General features: G+C 42.6%; 1 protein-coding gene across 1 annotated transcript in view; it reads right to left on the bottom strand.

Moving 5' to 3' along the window:
* The window catches only part of FHIT (fragile histidine triad diadenosine triphosphatase), a 951,724-nt gene that overhangs the window by 160,569 nt on the left and 775,513 nt on the right, over positions 1–15,642 (bottom strand). Inside the window, exon 5 of the mRNA XM_081105853.1 lies at positions 5,127–5,195. Within this exon, the coding sequence (XP_080961979.1) occupies positions 5,127–5,195 (69 nt within the window). The remainder of the gene's footprint in view (positions 1–5,126; positions 5,196–15,642) is intronic.

Below are 15,642 nucleotides of genomic sequence, written 5' to 3'. Positions count from 1 at the left end.
TCCTCTGAAATGGGGAAGATCAATTAGTAAAAACTAATGTCTAAAGACAAATCCAAGACAGAGCTAGAGGAAGAGCAGATGAAGAGAAACTCGCACGTAACAATCAAAGCTGTAATAAAAGGAACAGAAGGCCCCAGCTGGTTTGGCCCAGTGGATAGAGTCAGCCTGTGGACCGAAGAGTCCTGGGTTCGATTCTGATCTAGGGCACATATCTCGGTTGCAGGCTCCTTCTTGGCCCCAGGCCCTGGTCAGGGCTCATGCAGGAGGCAACCAATCGATGTATTTCTCTCACATCAATGTTTCTCTCTGTCTTTCCATCTCTCTTCCACTCTCTCTAAAAAATCAATGGAAAAATATCCTCTGGTGAGGATTAAAAAAAATTAAAAAAGGAAGAGAAGTTCTTAAGCCTGCTTTCAGCAAATCACACATCTGTATTTGTTAGAGACAAACAAGTGTAGGTTTTGGGGAGGCCAGTTACTTATCAACTTTGACATGTGCTTACCAGACTTGCTTAGCAATCAGACAAGGTTTATAATTACTTCACCACGTCTTTCTAAGGCACCACAATTTGCAGCTGTCTGCACACTGATTTCTGACAGATTCCATTCTGTCAAAGCCCCTCAGATGGCTGATATCACCACATCAGAACCTCACCCAAAGCAGCTATGGGTTAGTTCAGAAAAGCAAGATGTTCTCTCCTTTCAAATTATGTTAGGACTAGTAGGGAACTTCAAGTTCTTCTGTTTCAATACCTTGTTCTTTCATGTACTCAAATATTCATTTAACAAATATTTATTGGAGACCTGCTCTATGACAGATTAGGTTCCTCTTCTCAAGGCTTTATCATGTAGTAAGGGATGCAGACAGTGAATAATAAACTAATAAACTATTTCAAGTGTCATAATTAATAAGGACATAAACATAGTAATATGATAGAGTTACCACAGAGGGATTAGCTATTTTAGATGGAATGAGGTGGTCAATGAAAAGAACTCTTTGAGGAGGTGACACTTGAGCCAAGATTAGGATGAAGATGTGAAGTTACATGACAGAAAAGAGAAGATGAAAGAAGTTATAGGTAAAGAAAACAACATATGCCAAGGTCCTGAGGTGGGAACAAGACTGACATATTGACAAAAGCAAAGCAATGAGAGATAATGAGAGTAACAGCAGCAAGGAAGGTAGGTAGGATGCACTACTGAAGTTCAAGAACTCATCCAGGGCCATAGCATTGTAAATTAGTTACAGATCAGTGGCACGCACAGTGAACTGGACAAGTTACTGATCAGTGACATGCACAGTGGACTGGACAGAGGGTGCTGGGAGTAGTAACATTTGAGTGGTAGAGAGAAGAGTATCTCATGAAAGAGGCAGGGATCTCAAACTCAAATGCCTCCAGGGGTCAGGCAGGTATCATGAAGGAGTGAGGCAAGCCTTGGTAAGAGGCAGAGTAGTGGGAATTGCAATGACCTAGAGAATGAGTGACATGCCTAATAGCATTCAGACTCATCAAAACTACTTAGCATGCAAACGAAAGAACATCATTAAAAAATACTTTTCAAGTAAAATAAAACATATGAGAAAACAAGCAAACCTGCACCATCAAAATCCAACTGTGAGCTGGAGGGAAAAATGGGAAGTAGGCTGGGAAGGAGAAAAATCAATAGAGCATAGTCCCATGTAAGTCAAAGAAGAGTTATACCATGTATTTCCATGAACTGAACAAAAAAGAGTATATCCCATTAGGCAGTAACCCAAATGCTATAAGACTAATAACAACAAAAAAGACCCACAGTATTTGCTATAGAACTTGCATAACTTAAAAGTGGTGGTAATAACCAATCGGGCCAGAGTTGTAAGGTCATGGAACCCTGTGGTCCATCCAAGAACAAATCACGGCCATCCACTCTGCTTGCATGGGCCTAGGGATGGAAAGTGTCCCATGCCTCCCGCGAGGCACTGTGAGTGTTCAGACGTTGCTAGCAATTCGACCTGTTATTATATGGAGCTGATCATCTGCAAGTCCCAGATCTTTCCCCTGGAGCCACCTGCCAGCCCTTCCGACATTTAGAAACACAGACTCTGTCATTGTCTTCCCTTCTCCAGACAAAACATCTCCACCTCCAATTACTCCCCAGATCACTGTTTCCAGACTCCACCACCCCAACCCCCTTCCTGTGAGCCTGCACTAGTTCGCCACCATCCCTCTTACACAGTGCCCAGGGAGAACACACATTCCTAGCTAATTTATCACGCAGGGCTTCCTCAGGCATCGCTTTCTATTTCTGTAGCAGTAGGAATACAATTACGTTTTATGGAGAGCGGTCTCCTGCCCTGTTCCCCATTCCCCACCCTCCAAGCCAGTCTCAGTCGGTCTGTTGTATTTCATGGGCAGATGCACAATTTCGAGTGAATGGTCCCTTCAGTATAAAGAATGCTGTCCCTCATCACTCCATCTTTTCTGATTAAGATCACTCAGTCCTGAACCAATAATGCAGTGCTTCACGCTTCTCATGCTACTTTCTAGACATCATCTTATTATGTATTCAAACGGGAGAAGCATTTTCATGCATAGAGGAAGAGGAACCTGAGAATTAGTGGTTAGAGGCAGGGGGGAAACTGGAAATCTGACCCTTGTGAAAAGAATATTGAATGGGAGCATCCAATACTCTGACTTTGAACCCAGGTTCTCCATTTGCTCACTACTGCTGGTTTGTTGCTGTTTTATTTTAACAAAATTAAAAAGAAGAACATAAAGAAGCTACCTACTAATAAAGGCTTACTTAGTATGTACCAAGCCCAGTGTATCATATATTACACATAGCAATCTCTGAAGTGCATGTATTACCTTCATTTTAGAGACGCGGGGATTAAAGCACAGGGGTTAAGTGACTTGCCCAATGCCACACAATCAGTAGGTGGCAATGGGATTTGAACCCAATTCTGCTTGTCTTCAAAGTTCAATCTCTTCAAAGTCTCATACCACAATCTCCCTCAGGGAGTACTGTCTATACAGTCCTATGTCCTCCAAATAGGTGGGTGGGGCTAGAGACACTGTGGGAGCTTGTGCACAAGGGCAAGGCGTAAGGGCGGGGAGAAGGTCTCACACAGCCTCTGGGCCTGACATGTGTTCTAACTGGGCTGAGATGTGGCCCTGCAGTTCTATCACAAGCACATTTGGATATAAACGAGATTTTACTGATACCATTCAGCCCCGAAAAAAACCCAAAAACAGTTTTCAAACACTTTTAATACCACTTTGGCAGCATTCACTTGTATATAAATCAGTTGCTAATTTATTCATTAAAATAGCCTGTACTTGGCAACATTTTATTAACTTTAGTTTATGCTAATAAGATCAGTAATTGTATTTTTTTAAAAATGCATCTCTTTATAATTACTCCATAATTCTGAGTTTCTTCCAATTTGACTTAAGCCCTTACCAACCTCAAACCATATTCCACAAGTAGCAAAAATGAACTTGAATTATATTACAAGATATGACTTTGGGAAAGCCCAGATTGGGAGAGACACTATTCCCATACCTAACCATGCCTTGGAATCTTCTGGGAACTTTCTTAGGCCCACCGAATTACTGATTCCTCAGAGCCTCGGTAACTCGCTGGCTCAGAATCTCACTGGCTCAGAATCTCTCGGGTTGGGACTTCTTGGGAATGAATTTGCAGCAATTGGCCCACCACCCAGCATCTGGGGACCAGTGACCAGAGCATTTTCACCCTACACAGGTCTCTTCCAGGCCTTGGGAAACAGGAAGCACACATAGTGAGGGATATCCCCAAAGCACACAAGTAAAACCAATCACCTCCAAGGACCCAGTGAATCCCAGCATAATTAACTATAAGTCTCAATACTAACTGCTCACTTCTGGTTTCTTATTTTTAGGGTCTAGGTAGTGATTTTAATGCCCAGTTATTGCAAAGAAACCTTAAAAATACAACAACAACAACAAAATGCATAGGTTCCCTCTAACCCAGGGAAACTGGGTATTTTAGAAATCATTCTCAAAGGGCTAGAACACGAGTGTCAAATAGATGGCTAACTGGTACCTCTCTCCTATTAATACCATGGCAGACATTGCTTATCAATCACAGCATTTTCCTTGTTGCATCCAGAAACAACCGCACAGCCTTTTTAACCAAGTACTCCAGGTGCCACTGCCATCTGATCTGATCTTATACGTGGGGAACATATTTAACCCTTCACTGGCTACAATAAATAGTCAAATTGAAATTATATTTTATACCAGCTTGATCCACCATAGGCTATGTGCTCTAAATCAGGGCCAAGGGCCATTTGGATATTTATAACATCATTCTCAGGCCATACAAAATTACCAACTTAAAAATTAGCCTGTTATATTTGGTCAAACATTTAATTAACTCACCCCTAATGCTTTGGTAGGGCCAGACCAAATGATTTCCAGGGCCTTATGCAGCTGTGGACCAAAGGTTCCCCATGCCTGCTCTAAATGTACAGATGCCTGAAGGTGCTCATGTACATGAGATCCTAGGAGCAGATCACCTGACCCTTGCTGAATGATCTTCATAGTGGTTTCACATTTATACCTTTGAATGGAAGTATCTAGAAATCAGCTAACTGCTAAAATGCTGATAATATATGGGTTACATTTATATCATTCAAACCAACATAGTTTTTGCTAATGATAATTCAAAGTTTGACTTGGAATAAATGCTATAAGGAGAGACAAGGTGAAGTCCAAAGTATTTAAACATTAAATGTAGCATTTGACTAAAATAATCATATATCAATGCCCTTAATTTCCATTGGTTGTGTAGATTTTCTCCTATGGAGACACTGGAACATGTCTCCATGCAAACATTTAGCATTCTGATAAATAACAGTCAGAAATCACAAGAGTATTAAGATTTTGCTCAGTTTCTTTTGAAAAAGAAATCATTATAAATTCCTTTGTCTTCAGTTCCCATATGGCTGTTTTGGGCTATCTCACCTGTACTGCCGCTTCCCAAGTCATTGTTGGGTGGAATCCACTTAAGACCATCTCTACACCAATACCTATTCAGAGTGATTTCAGCACATGGACAGCGCCCGTGATCAAACAGTAAGATCAGAGCGAGCAGACCTACCTTATCATAGATGCTGTCATTCCTGTGAAAGTCTCCAGCCTTCCTGGGCAGAATATGGATGTGAACGTGCTGGAAATATACAAAGAAAGAAAAAAGAAAATGTAATTATCTCTCCACATATTTTCACACTTGACAGTGATGTCCTCATGAAGCCCATTTACTCATGGTTCCTGCTGGATTATTGCTCAGAGGAAGATGGCATTCTCTGGTAACTGGATGTGAAGTCTACGGAGAATAGAGGCACATAACAAGAAGAACAACTTGGTGGCATATATGAGGCTCTGAGTGAAATGCCAGAGTGTTTTAGGGGCTCCTTGGAATTATTCATAGTTGTCAGTCTTGGTTGTATTTAGCTAGTGCTTTGAAATGACAGCATGTCTTAAAAGGTGACCACAGCGCCTCTGAAACTGACAGGAAATAAGAACTGACTAAAACAGAGAACTGCATAAGTAAAGAACAAATGAGGGAAAGTATGTTAGGATATGGGCCGAATTACAGAATCCGGGCTTCAAATAATAAGCATATAATAACGACTTAAATAATTCTTACTTATTAAACTTTTAATTATGATGGTAAGGAAACGGTGTGCCTGGCAGTTATCTTCTTTAATGCTCTGAATAAACCTGGAGGTGCAGGCCCCACAGGAAGTGCAGGGTCAGCACAGAAAGCCAGACGGTCTGCTTCCTGCCCCGCCTTTTTCATCAGCACAGACACGGACCCTGTGATGTTAATCTTTCAAACAGCCCATTTCTTTAGCCTCCGGAAGTACCCAGGTAATATACATAGCAATGCAATTATGTAGAGATTGTGACTCAAGGCACACAGCACATCTATTTCAATATATTCTTCAAGGCTAAACTGCCATTTGAAAGTTTGACTTTCCAAATAGCCTCCATTGTCCCTCGGCTGAAGCTACACCTCGTTCCTGTCCTGGAGCTGTGTTCACGTGTTTATTACAACCCGCGGGGAGGAAAGTGACAATGGAAAGCCTAAATGTGGAGAGGCAGACAAAGAATCAAGCCTCCTCAGTCCCTGATCACTCCCGCCCCTCGTTGATTACTGCGGTTGGGCCTACGCCACGAAGGGCCTCTGCAGAAGGTGAGATGACGAGATGACGCGTCCCTGGGGCTTTGCGCACAAGGGGGAGAGATGCTATGCTGTTAAGGGAAGGCAGGGAGCAGGGTGGCCCAAAGTGAACAAAGCAGAGAGCTTCGCATCAGCCCCTCAGCACACAGTCCCACACAGTGACATGTTTTTGCCAGAATATTCTCCATGACAAAGCCAGACATGGATTCCTTGGCAACCGGGATGAGTGTACGCTTAACTCACAAAGACCACGTGAGCATTGGAGATAGGGAGAAAAGCAAACAGGGAAAAGTAAATCACAAATTTCCCACGGAACCAAATTCTTAGGAGCAAGCAGGGCCGGACAGGCCCAGGGTGAAATTTTTGAAGTCATGGCCGGTTGATTTAAAGCAAGCCCAGGAAAAAAAGCCTTCAGTCTTTACTTTCAAACCTGCTGGCATCCTTCCCTCCTTCCCTCCCTCCCTTTCCCCCATTCGTCTGTCATCTAATAGTCAGGTATCAGATCAGGGTTCTGTGGCCAAACTCCCTAACACAAACCCTGGACCCACCAATCACAAGCTGTGGCCCTGCCTCCTAAGGCCTGTATCTCAGGAACCTCATCCATGATGCGGATTATTGCCGTTTCCATCTCACAGAGTTGTTAAGAGGATCAGAGCTGCTAAGCATGTACTTACTATGCTGCTTAGTACATAGGCAGGGCTCAACAGGTAGCTGCAGTCGCATCATATTCCGGGATGGCTCCCACACCAGCAGGAAAGATATTTAAGAGGCTCCTTGAGCAACACCTGGTTAAAGTTTCTCTGCTGCTCCAGCTTATTTCTGTTGCTTTCACAAGTGGTTCTCGACCCGAACATGCACCTGGGACTTGACGAAACAAAGACTACCGGCCCCTCACACCTGCATTTCTACCAGCTCCCAGTGATGCCAGTATTGCTGGTCCAGGACTATACTGTGAAAACCACTGGTTCCTGAACCCCTCTCCTGCCAACTGTGCTAATGGGGGCACCAAGATCTCACTGCTTTGCTTGCCCTGTTGCATTAGTAGAGACCCAGGACTGAATGCTTCCCCGGCTTCCTATACTCTGGCCACCTTCTGTGACATACAGCTGGCTTTGAACTTACAGTAGGGAGACCTCCCGGGACCAGGCCCCTCCATGCCTTCTTATATTTACCTTGCTCTCCTGGGTTTAGAGTTCAGGGCTATTTCTATGGGCTGTTACCACCCAGTCCTGGAAGTGCCACTCTTGAGCACTGGTAACATTTGAAATTCACTGTGACACCGATGACAGGAAACAGTTTACTGTACAGGTAATTTCCCTCAAGGGCATAGATCTCAACCCAGCCAAATGTCTTGACATAAATTTTTAAGTGACAGACTGATCTCAAGATCCTGACAACCCACTCCACTTCCCAGAAAAGAGAAATCATGATTAAAACACGATAAAGCCAACTCACAATCTTGCTGTTGTGAAGGAATACATTGCCAAGGCCTTCTTCTGATAGACTATCATTTTGATAAAAACCCTATGAACAGCACAGATAGGGATTTGACATAACCTATTCTTAATGAGTTCATATTGATACCGTTGTAATTACTCCAGTTATTAATTAATTAACAGGAAAGGAGCAAAGAGAAGGTCAGGTAATACAGACATGCCATTTATACAGCTTTGCCAGAAAGCTGCAGTTTAATACGCTCCAGGTCTGTTCCCCACAGATCTCTGGAGGAAGGGAGTGGACAACAGATGCATGCCCAGTAAGGTCTGAATGATGCGGGGAAGGTGATTAGCTGTCAATCATACCTGGGAGCATCTTTGGCCAGAATAGGCATGGCCACTACAAGGGCGAGAAATCTGAAATACATAAGCTCCTGAACAAAGGTATTCCCTCCTCTTGGCCCTCTTGTGCTCCTGGCTCTCATTTTGCAGGTGGTGCACTCCCCTGCGTTCATCCACATGCCCACAGCCATGTGGCCGCACCCAACGGACTGATGGACTGGAATTAGCGTGCTGCAGTGCCGGACTCAGCTCCATCACGAATAAAAACTTTGGACACTGGCTTTGCTTTTAGCTCTGCTGAACCCTGGCTGCACCTTTTCCAGGACTGGCTTAAGGGAAATGGGACTTTGCAAACAGAGAGATATAACTCTACACAAATAAAAAGCACTCATTCTCCCATAAGCGTCTTTGAAAATTCTTTTTCTCAAGATATCATAAGAAACCCACTCCCACTAGCACCAGAGGAATTCCACCCGTGCAATTCTCTGATAACAATATTGTGCCTCAGTGACCACAACTTACTTTCTACGTGCTAACAAAGCTTCCTATTAATACAACACTACAAAATTTTGCTAGACTTTATTTTTTTTACGAGGTTTTAAAAATTGCTAGCAGTTTAGCTGCCTGAGTTGAAAAAGTATTTTTAAAAATTCATGACACTTATTTCCACCTAAGACCATTTGGTATGGAAGCATACCAAAAAGTTTTCAGGGTCAAATAAATTCTACAATGTTGACTAGCATATTAAAGTATCTGAGAGGAGTAGATGAAAAAGTTAGCCCAGGAGAGCACCCAGTGGTTGAGTGTGGACCTATGAACCAGGAGGTCATGGTTCAATTCCCAGACAGGGCACAGGCCTGGGCTGTGGGCTCAGCCCCCAGTGGGGGCGTGCAGGAGGCAGATGATCAATGATTCTCTCTCATCATTGATGTTTCTATCTCTCCCTCTTCCTGCCTCTCTAAAATCAATAACAAAATATTTTTAAAAAAGGGAAAGTTAAGTTTGTTCAATTAGCAATCTAGAAACTTACTTATGGAACCTGTTCTTTATTCACATAGCATCCATTTACTTTTTTCTAATACACTTATTTTTACAAAAATATTTATTTCCAGATGCTAGTCTATAACCAGAGATATAGTGATGAACAAGACAGACTCCATAAGGCTACAACTCAATGGGCAGTGAGGAAAAGAAACAATTGTATGAATAAATATATGATTTAATTTTAGGTGGAATTAGGGTCATGAAGAAAAACAGCGGGCAGAGCTAAAAATTCAGAATTGAGACACTTCAGCATTTGTACTTTGGGAAGAGAAGAAGTAGGATTCAGGTTAAGGATACAGTGGGGAAGGAAGCAAATAAAAAGAGGTAAGTTTAAAGGCTGAGAAAAGAATGTTAAGAGGGAGAATTTTAATCAACAGTGCCACCATTGCTGAAAGCTAGCTGAACAGCACATGAAAGATGCTCACCATCATTAATCATTAATGAGATGCAAATCAAAACAACACTGATCATTTTACACTCACTAGGATGACTATTAAAAACACACACAAGACAATAAGTGCTGGCGAGGATGTGGACTAGAACCTTCATGCATTGCTGGTGGAGACGTAAAGTGGCGCTGCTGTTTTGGAAAATGGGTTAGTAGCCCCTGAAAAAGTTAAACATACAGTGACCATATGACTCAGAATTCTATTGTAAGTATGTATGCAACAGATATGAAAACATACGTCCCCAGAAAAACTTGTACATGAATATTTATAGCAGCATTATTCATAATACCCAAACAAGGGAAACAATCCAAGTGTCCATCAATAATGAATGGAAAAACGAAGTGTGGCATAACCAGACAACGTGATTTGGCCTTAAAAAGGAACAAAGTACTGCTGAGCGAAAGAATGATACTTTGTGCATTATGCTAAGTGAAAGAAGCCAGGCACAAGAGCCAGCTATTGTATGATTCCATTTATATGACATGTCCAGAACAGGCAAATTCATAGAGACAGGATGTAGATTAGCAGTTGCCGGAAGGAATGGGGAGTGATTGCTAATGGCCACAAGGTTTCTTTTGGATGTGATGAATATATTCTAGAATTAGATAGTGGTGATGGTTGCAAAGTTTTATGAATACACAAAAAAACACATGGAATTGTACACTTAACAGAAGTGAATTTATGTCATGTGAATTTTATCTCAATAAAGCTATTAAAAAAACTGATATCGATTTAAGAGCGAATGGGGGATGAAGAAAGGGAGATAAATAAGCACAGACAACTTTTCCAAGGAGTTTTGCAAAAAATGTCTATAAGAGCAGCTGCAGAGGAGGGAGAAAATCACTCTAGAAAACACTGGGGTAAGGTTCCTGGAGCCCCTAGTTTCTACAATTAATATTATCATCATTAGTAGTGGTAATTGTTATTAACATTTCTTGAAATCAGTCCCTGGGCTGATTGACATCACTACTTCAATGAACCCTTACAATACTCCCAAGAGACAGTTAATAAATGCATAGCCATTTCCAGGTGACAAATTAGACCAAAGAGGTTAAGTGACTTGCTCAAGCTCCTTCAGGGAGTGACCAAGAGCTAAAATCTGAACCGAGTCTGTCATTAGCCATCAGGGTGTTTGCTCTTGATCAAATGACATTTCTCAGGAGGCCACCCGCTTCTCTCCATTCCAAATATGACACCTCCACGCTGGCCTCTTGATGCCTCTCCCAAGCTCCCCGATTTCTCAATAATGTCTTTGATCATATCCGTTAAGTCCTTTCAGGATCATTGATATGGGCTTGCCTTTGCCTAGGGCAGGGGTGGGTAACCCCTGGCACGCGTGCCAAACATGGCACACCAGTAACTTTTGCTGGCACGCGAAACCCTCTCTTATAATCTTCCATTTACAATTTTTTTCTTAATATCGACTTTTTTATTTTTCAGATAAATTCAGTCTAGGTGCATCTTAGAGAAATAAATAATTTTACATAACAAGTTATCTTAAAGACCATAGACATGGATTGACAAGAGAGGGGAAGAGCAATTTCTATGCCTCTGCCTTAACTCTCCCTGCCTTCCTAGATCCAACCAGTGTTTTGGTTTCATCCACATACGCTTGTGAATCTTTGTTCTCAGTGATGAATTTTGTTAAGTCTCTAATAGGAGTAGCCTGATGGATGAAAGTAGTAGCTCGTGCATAACTCTGAAGGTCACAAAATATAAACCTGATGTAAAATCTCTGTCATCAGTGATGCAGCAGCAAAAGTCCCACTGATAATATCAAACGGAGTCAAAGTTTTCTGTCGGACTATCAGTGTACATGTATACATTAAAAAATAAATATTTTTCATCATCATATACTGTGTTTTTGTCTTTAAGGTTCTTCACATACGTACACCTTAAGAGATATCAAGTAGGCGTAACACATTCTCAAAAAATTAGGGATGGCACGCAGAAGAATTTTGAGTCAGAGATTTTTCTGGTTTTGGCATGCACTCACAAAAAGGTTGCCCACTCCTGGCCTAGGGTCTTGAATTCACTTAGGGCAATGGTATTATCATCTGAGTTCCATTTCCACCTCACTGCTTCCTAGTTGAAAGCCACTCCCAAAATATTATATAGAGTAAGAAAGTTATCAATGTCAAGTCTCCCCCCCCCCACTTATTAATTTTATTGAATTTATACGAAGTAGCAGATTCACCGTTTCTTGCCCCCCCTGCTTGACCAAATCTCAGCTATAAAAGTCCTTTCTGTTACCTCTGGGTTTTATCCAATGGCAGGAGCTCTCTGAGCTTTAATCCCACTGAAGACATTTTCACAGGCCCTGCATCCTTTGTGCCACCTGTGCTTCTCCCGCCATCCTTTTGAACACATCTATTCTACCCCATTCTCATTTGAGGATGGTCAGTTTAGTGATGTTGCTGTCTTTATCTTTGTTAAGATATATTGCAATTCAATGAGAGGGGATCAAATCCTGGTGGGGAAAGGGCAGGGGAGGCTAGAGAGCTACCCTGCTCATAACTGGTGTCCTTGCAACCTCCACCAACTGGCCCAGCCTGAAGCTCTCTCCCTCAGATCTGCAATGAGCAATGACAGGAGGTCAACCTGATTCTTAAGAACAACAAACACAGGGCTGTGGTAGGCAGACAATGAACCCCTGCAATAGGTCCACATCCTAATCCACACTGGTGAATAGGTTAGGTTCCACGGGAAAGGAGAAATAAGGTTGCAGATGGATTGAGGTTGCTACTTGGCTGCCCTTAAAAATAGAGACAGCCCTAACCAGTTTGGCTCAGTGGATAGAGTGTCGGCCTGTGGACTGAAGGGTCACAGGTTTGATTCGATTCTTGGTTGCAGGCTCCATCCCCAGTGGGGAGAGTGTGGGAGGTAGCTGATCAATATTTCTCTCTCATCAATATTTCTAGCTCTCTATCCCTCTCCCTTCCTCTCTGTAAAACCAATAAAAAATATATTAAAAAAAATAGAGACAGTCTGAATGACCCTGGGTTACCCAGCTGAGCCCAATGTAAGCACAGGGTCCTTAGAAGTGGAAGGAGGTGAACCAAGTCAAACTTTTAAAACTCTGTGCCTCAAAGGACACCATTACAAAAAGGAAAGGGGAGAAAAGTTTTGCAAATCATACATCTGGTAAGGTACTTGTATCTAGGACATGTAAGAAACTATTTCAACTCAATAATAAAAAGACAAAAATCCCAACTAAATATAGGCAAAGGATGAATGGAAATTTCTCCAAAGAAGATGCATTAATGGCCAATAAGCACATGATCCAGTTAGAACATTTTCCCACAAGAACTTCCTAAGACCTCCCTCCTTTCCTTTACTCTTAGTCCCCGCCCCCCAAGCCCACCCATAGAGGCAGATGAGAATACTTAGAATCAGCAGAAATAAGATCTCACAGCATAGAGCAGGGGTGGGCAAACTTTTTGACTCTAGGGCCACAATGGGTTCTTAAACTGGACCAGAGGGCCGGAACAAAAGCATGGATAGAGTGTTTGTGTGAACTAATATAAATTCAAAGTAAACATCATTACATAAAAGGGTACGGTCTTTTTTTTTTTTTTTTTTAGTTTTATTCATTTCAAACTGGCCGGATCCGGCCCTCGGGCCGTAGTTTGCCCACGGCTGGCATAGAGCATACTACTAGTTAGGGGGGGGGGCATATAATTTATTGTCCAAAGCGAAATTTTGGGAGTGAAAGGAGGTACTGTTTATAACTACACTGGCCCCTTTATGACTATAAGCCTCAATCTGGGCTGGTCCAAATAAATGAAGACATATAGTCATCCACAATAGTAGTTATTTAACTGGAAAGTATGACAGCATAACAAAGACGGGATTTGACATCCTCTTACCCTGGCTCAGAATCCCAGTTCTGCCACTTTGACCCAGTTTGGTGACCTTGGGCAATTTACTCAACCTCAGTAAGCTTCAGTTTCCTCAGTTAGGAAAATGGAGATAGTAATTGTTCCCACTTCTTCGTGTTTTGGTGAGGATGTGGTAATACTTATATATGCACAGTTACTAGCATAAATGGTAGCAAATGTTTTAATTATAACTGAGACTAACTTAAAATGAATACTAACTTAAAATGAGTGTAAGTAAAGCTTTTTACCTTATGAGAGAGAAATAATTAAATGATATAGCAATGTTCTCCCAAGAAGTTCTAACAACTATTAAAACAGCCCACATCATGCTAGACACCAGACCAGCCTCATTCATACTGTTCGACTGACAGCCTCAGGTAGTGGGTGATGCACCGATTCCCATGTCGTTACCCAGATTACATAGTTAGGCTGCTAGTATGGGACTAAAGAACCCGGGGACTTCTTTTTGAGTCAGTAAGTGGTTCTATTTGGTGGAAACAGGATGTTTTGCCCTTTGCATCAGGGAGGAGTGGGAGGTGGACACCAAAAATCTATAGTAATTTGAGTTAGACTCTACCGGAGGAAGAAAAACTGGAGACAAGATAATGGGAGGGGAGACTGTGTTCATTCTTCATGCCCAGATGTTTCTCTCCACCTGGCAGCAACTCTACCCCCATTCGTCCCTCTAATTCACTTAGTCAAGGCAAGTAGAAGAAGCCACTTGAAATGTAATTGTCTCTCGCTGTTCCTGGTGGGTCTATTACACAAACAGTAGAGAGATTTCTCATTTCCGTCTGTTTACTGCAGCAGGACTTTAAAAAGGAGGCGGAGGAGGAGGAGTTCTCTCAGCACCTGCTCTCTTCATTGACAGTGATTTTTCTCACCCCCAAAAGCAAATGGTTTTTTAACAAAATGGGTACGTTCTCCTAAGCAACATCAGCATCCTACAAACACATCATTAAAACAGGGAAGATGATGGAACCCTGACAACAGCTCCGTTTCCTGCTGGGCTGAGCAGCCCGCGTGCCATCCACCTTTCATTTTTCTGCTCATTTGCAATGAGTGCTTCCTTCACGAAGACAAATGTCAGGAAAGGCGAGTTTTCTCCTGTGTGTCCGTTTTGAATTTGTGAGCAATGGGCGAGGAAGTTGATCTACTTTTTTCACTGTTTTTTTTTTTTTTTTGGTTCTGAATTTCACTGGAAGAGTTCCTTAGAACAAAGAAAACAAAAACAATCTCTCATGGGTTTGCCCAAAGCCTCTCACAGCACCTCACTCGATCCAGGACTCTGGGGCAAGAATGAGCTCCTCAGCGGCTTGCAGAGCGGAAGAAGGGGAAATTGATTGGCAAAGATGCGTTGACACTCACTCCTGTTTGTTCAGTTCCCCAGGCTTCTCCTCTCCTGGAGGAGACGCTGAAGAACCTGCCAATTATTTCCACCTTGTGAGCTGAAAGCCGAAAGGAACAGACACGCCCCCGGCTCTGAGTTCAGTGACACTTGAACAGCATCAGATTCCATCCTCTTGCTTTCCGTTGACTTACCAAGACCTTAATTTTTAGAAAATTTGAAATTTAAAGCTGTCTGGTTACTAAACTCTCCTTTAAACTCGTATTGTAGTTTGGAGCCATACATCATCCAGGCCATGATGCTTAGCTGATTTACTGCTCCCACAGATCATAGGAGCACCATCCCGCTAGTGATGTGCTGTTATAACTCACAGCTGGCTGAACAACACAACTGAGAGCCACAGAACGTTCAGGGTCCCCACAAATCCCGGGAGGTGTTTTTAGAAACTAAATTAGCTCGTTACCTTCTCCCCCGTTAGAGTTTCTCAACTTGCCTGGAAGCAGTCAGAGCCCGTGGAAAGCAGTCTCACGTTTCATGAAGGGCGCACCAGCCGCCTCAGCACTGCTGACATCCTACAGGAAGGGGTTCACTGACAAGGTAGTTAGAGACCACCGGGTGCCTGTGCCTTTGGACAGATTTCTAATTCTGTCCCAAGTTGGTTGTGTCAAGGTGTTCGAGGCCCTGGGAGCAGCAGTACTTTCAGACTAAGTACCTGGCAGCGTTCTCACGCTGACCCTATACCGAGTAACAGAAGGTGAGGCCTTCCCAATCAAGTAAGGCAGAATCCAGTCATGAAGGAAACCCAGGCCTTGGGGTTGGTGAGGATCCAGAGCAGAATATATTTAGCAAGGCTCACTGCAGAGCCAAGCCTTCTGGTTCAGAGAAGAAGCAGGTTGTTAGAAATAGATTCAGACTAGAAATATATACTGT

The sequence above is a fragment of the Myotis nattereri genome (assembly GCF_964212035.1).
Source record: "Myotis nattereri genome assembly, chromosome: 14".
NCBI classification, from domain to species: domain Eukaryota; kingdom Metazoa; phylum Chordata; class Mammalia; order Chiroptera; family Vespertilionidae; genus Myotis; species Myotis nattereri.
This window is presented reverse-complemented; position numbering and strand designations above follow the sequence as displayed.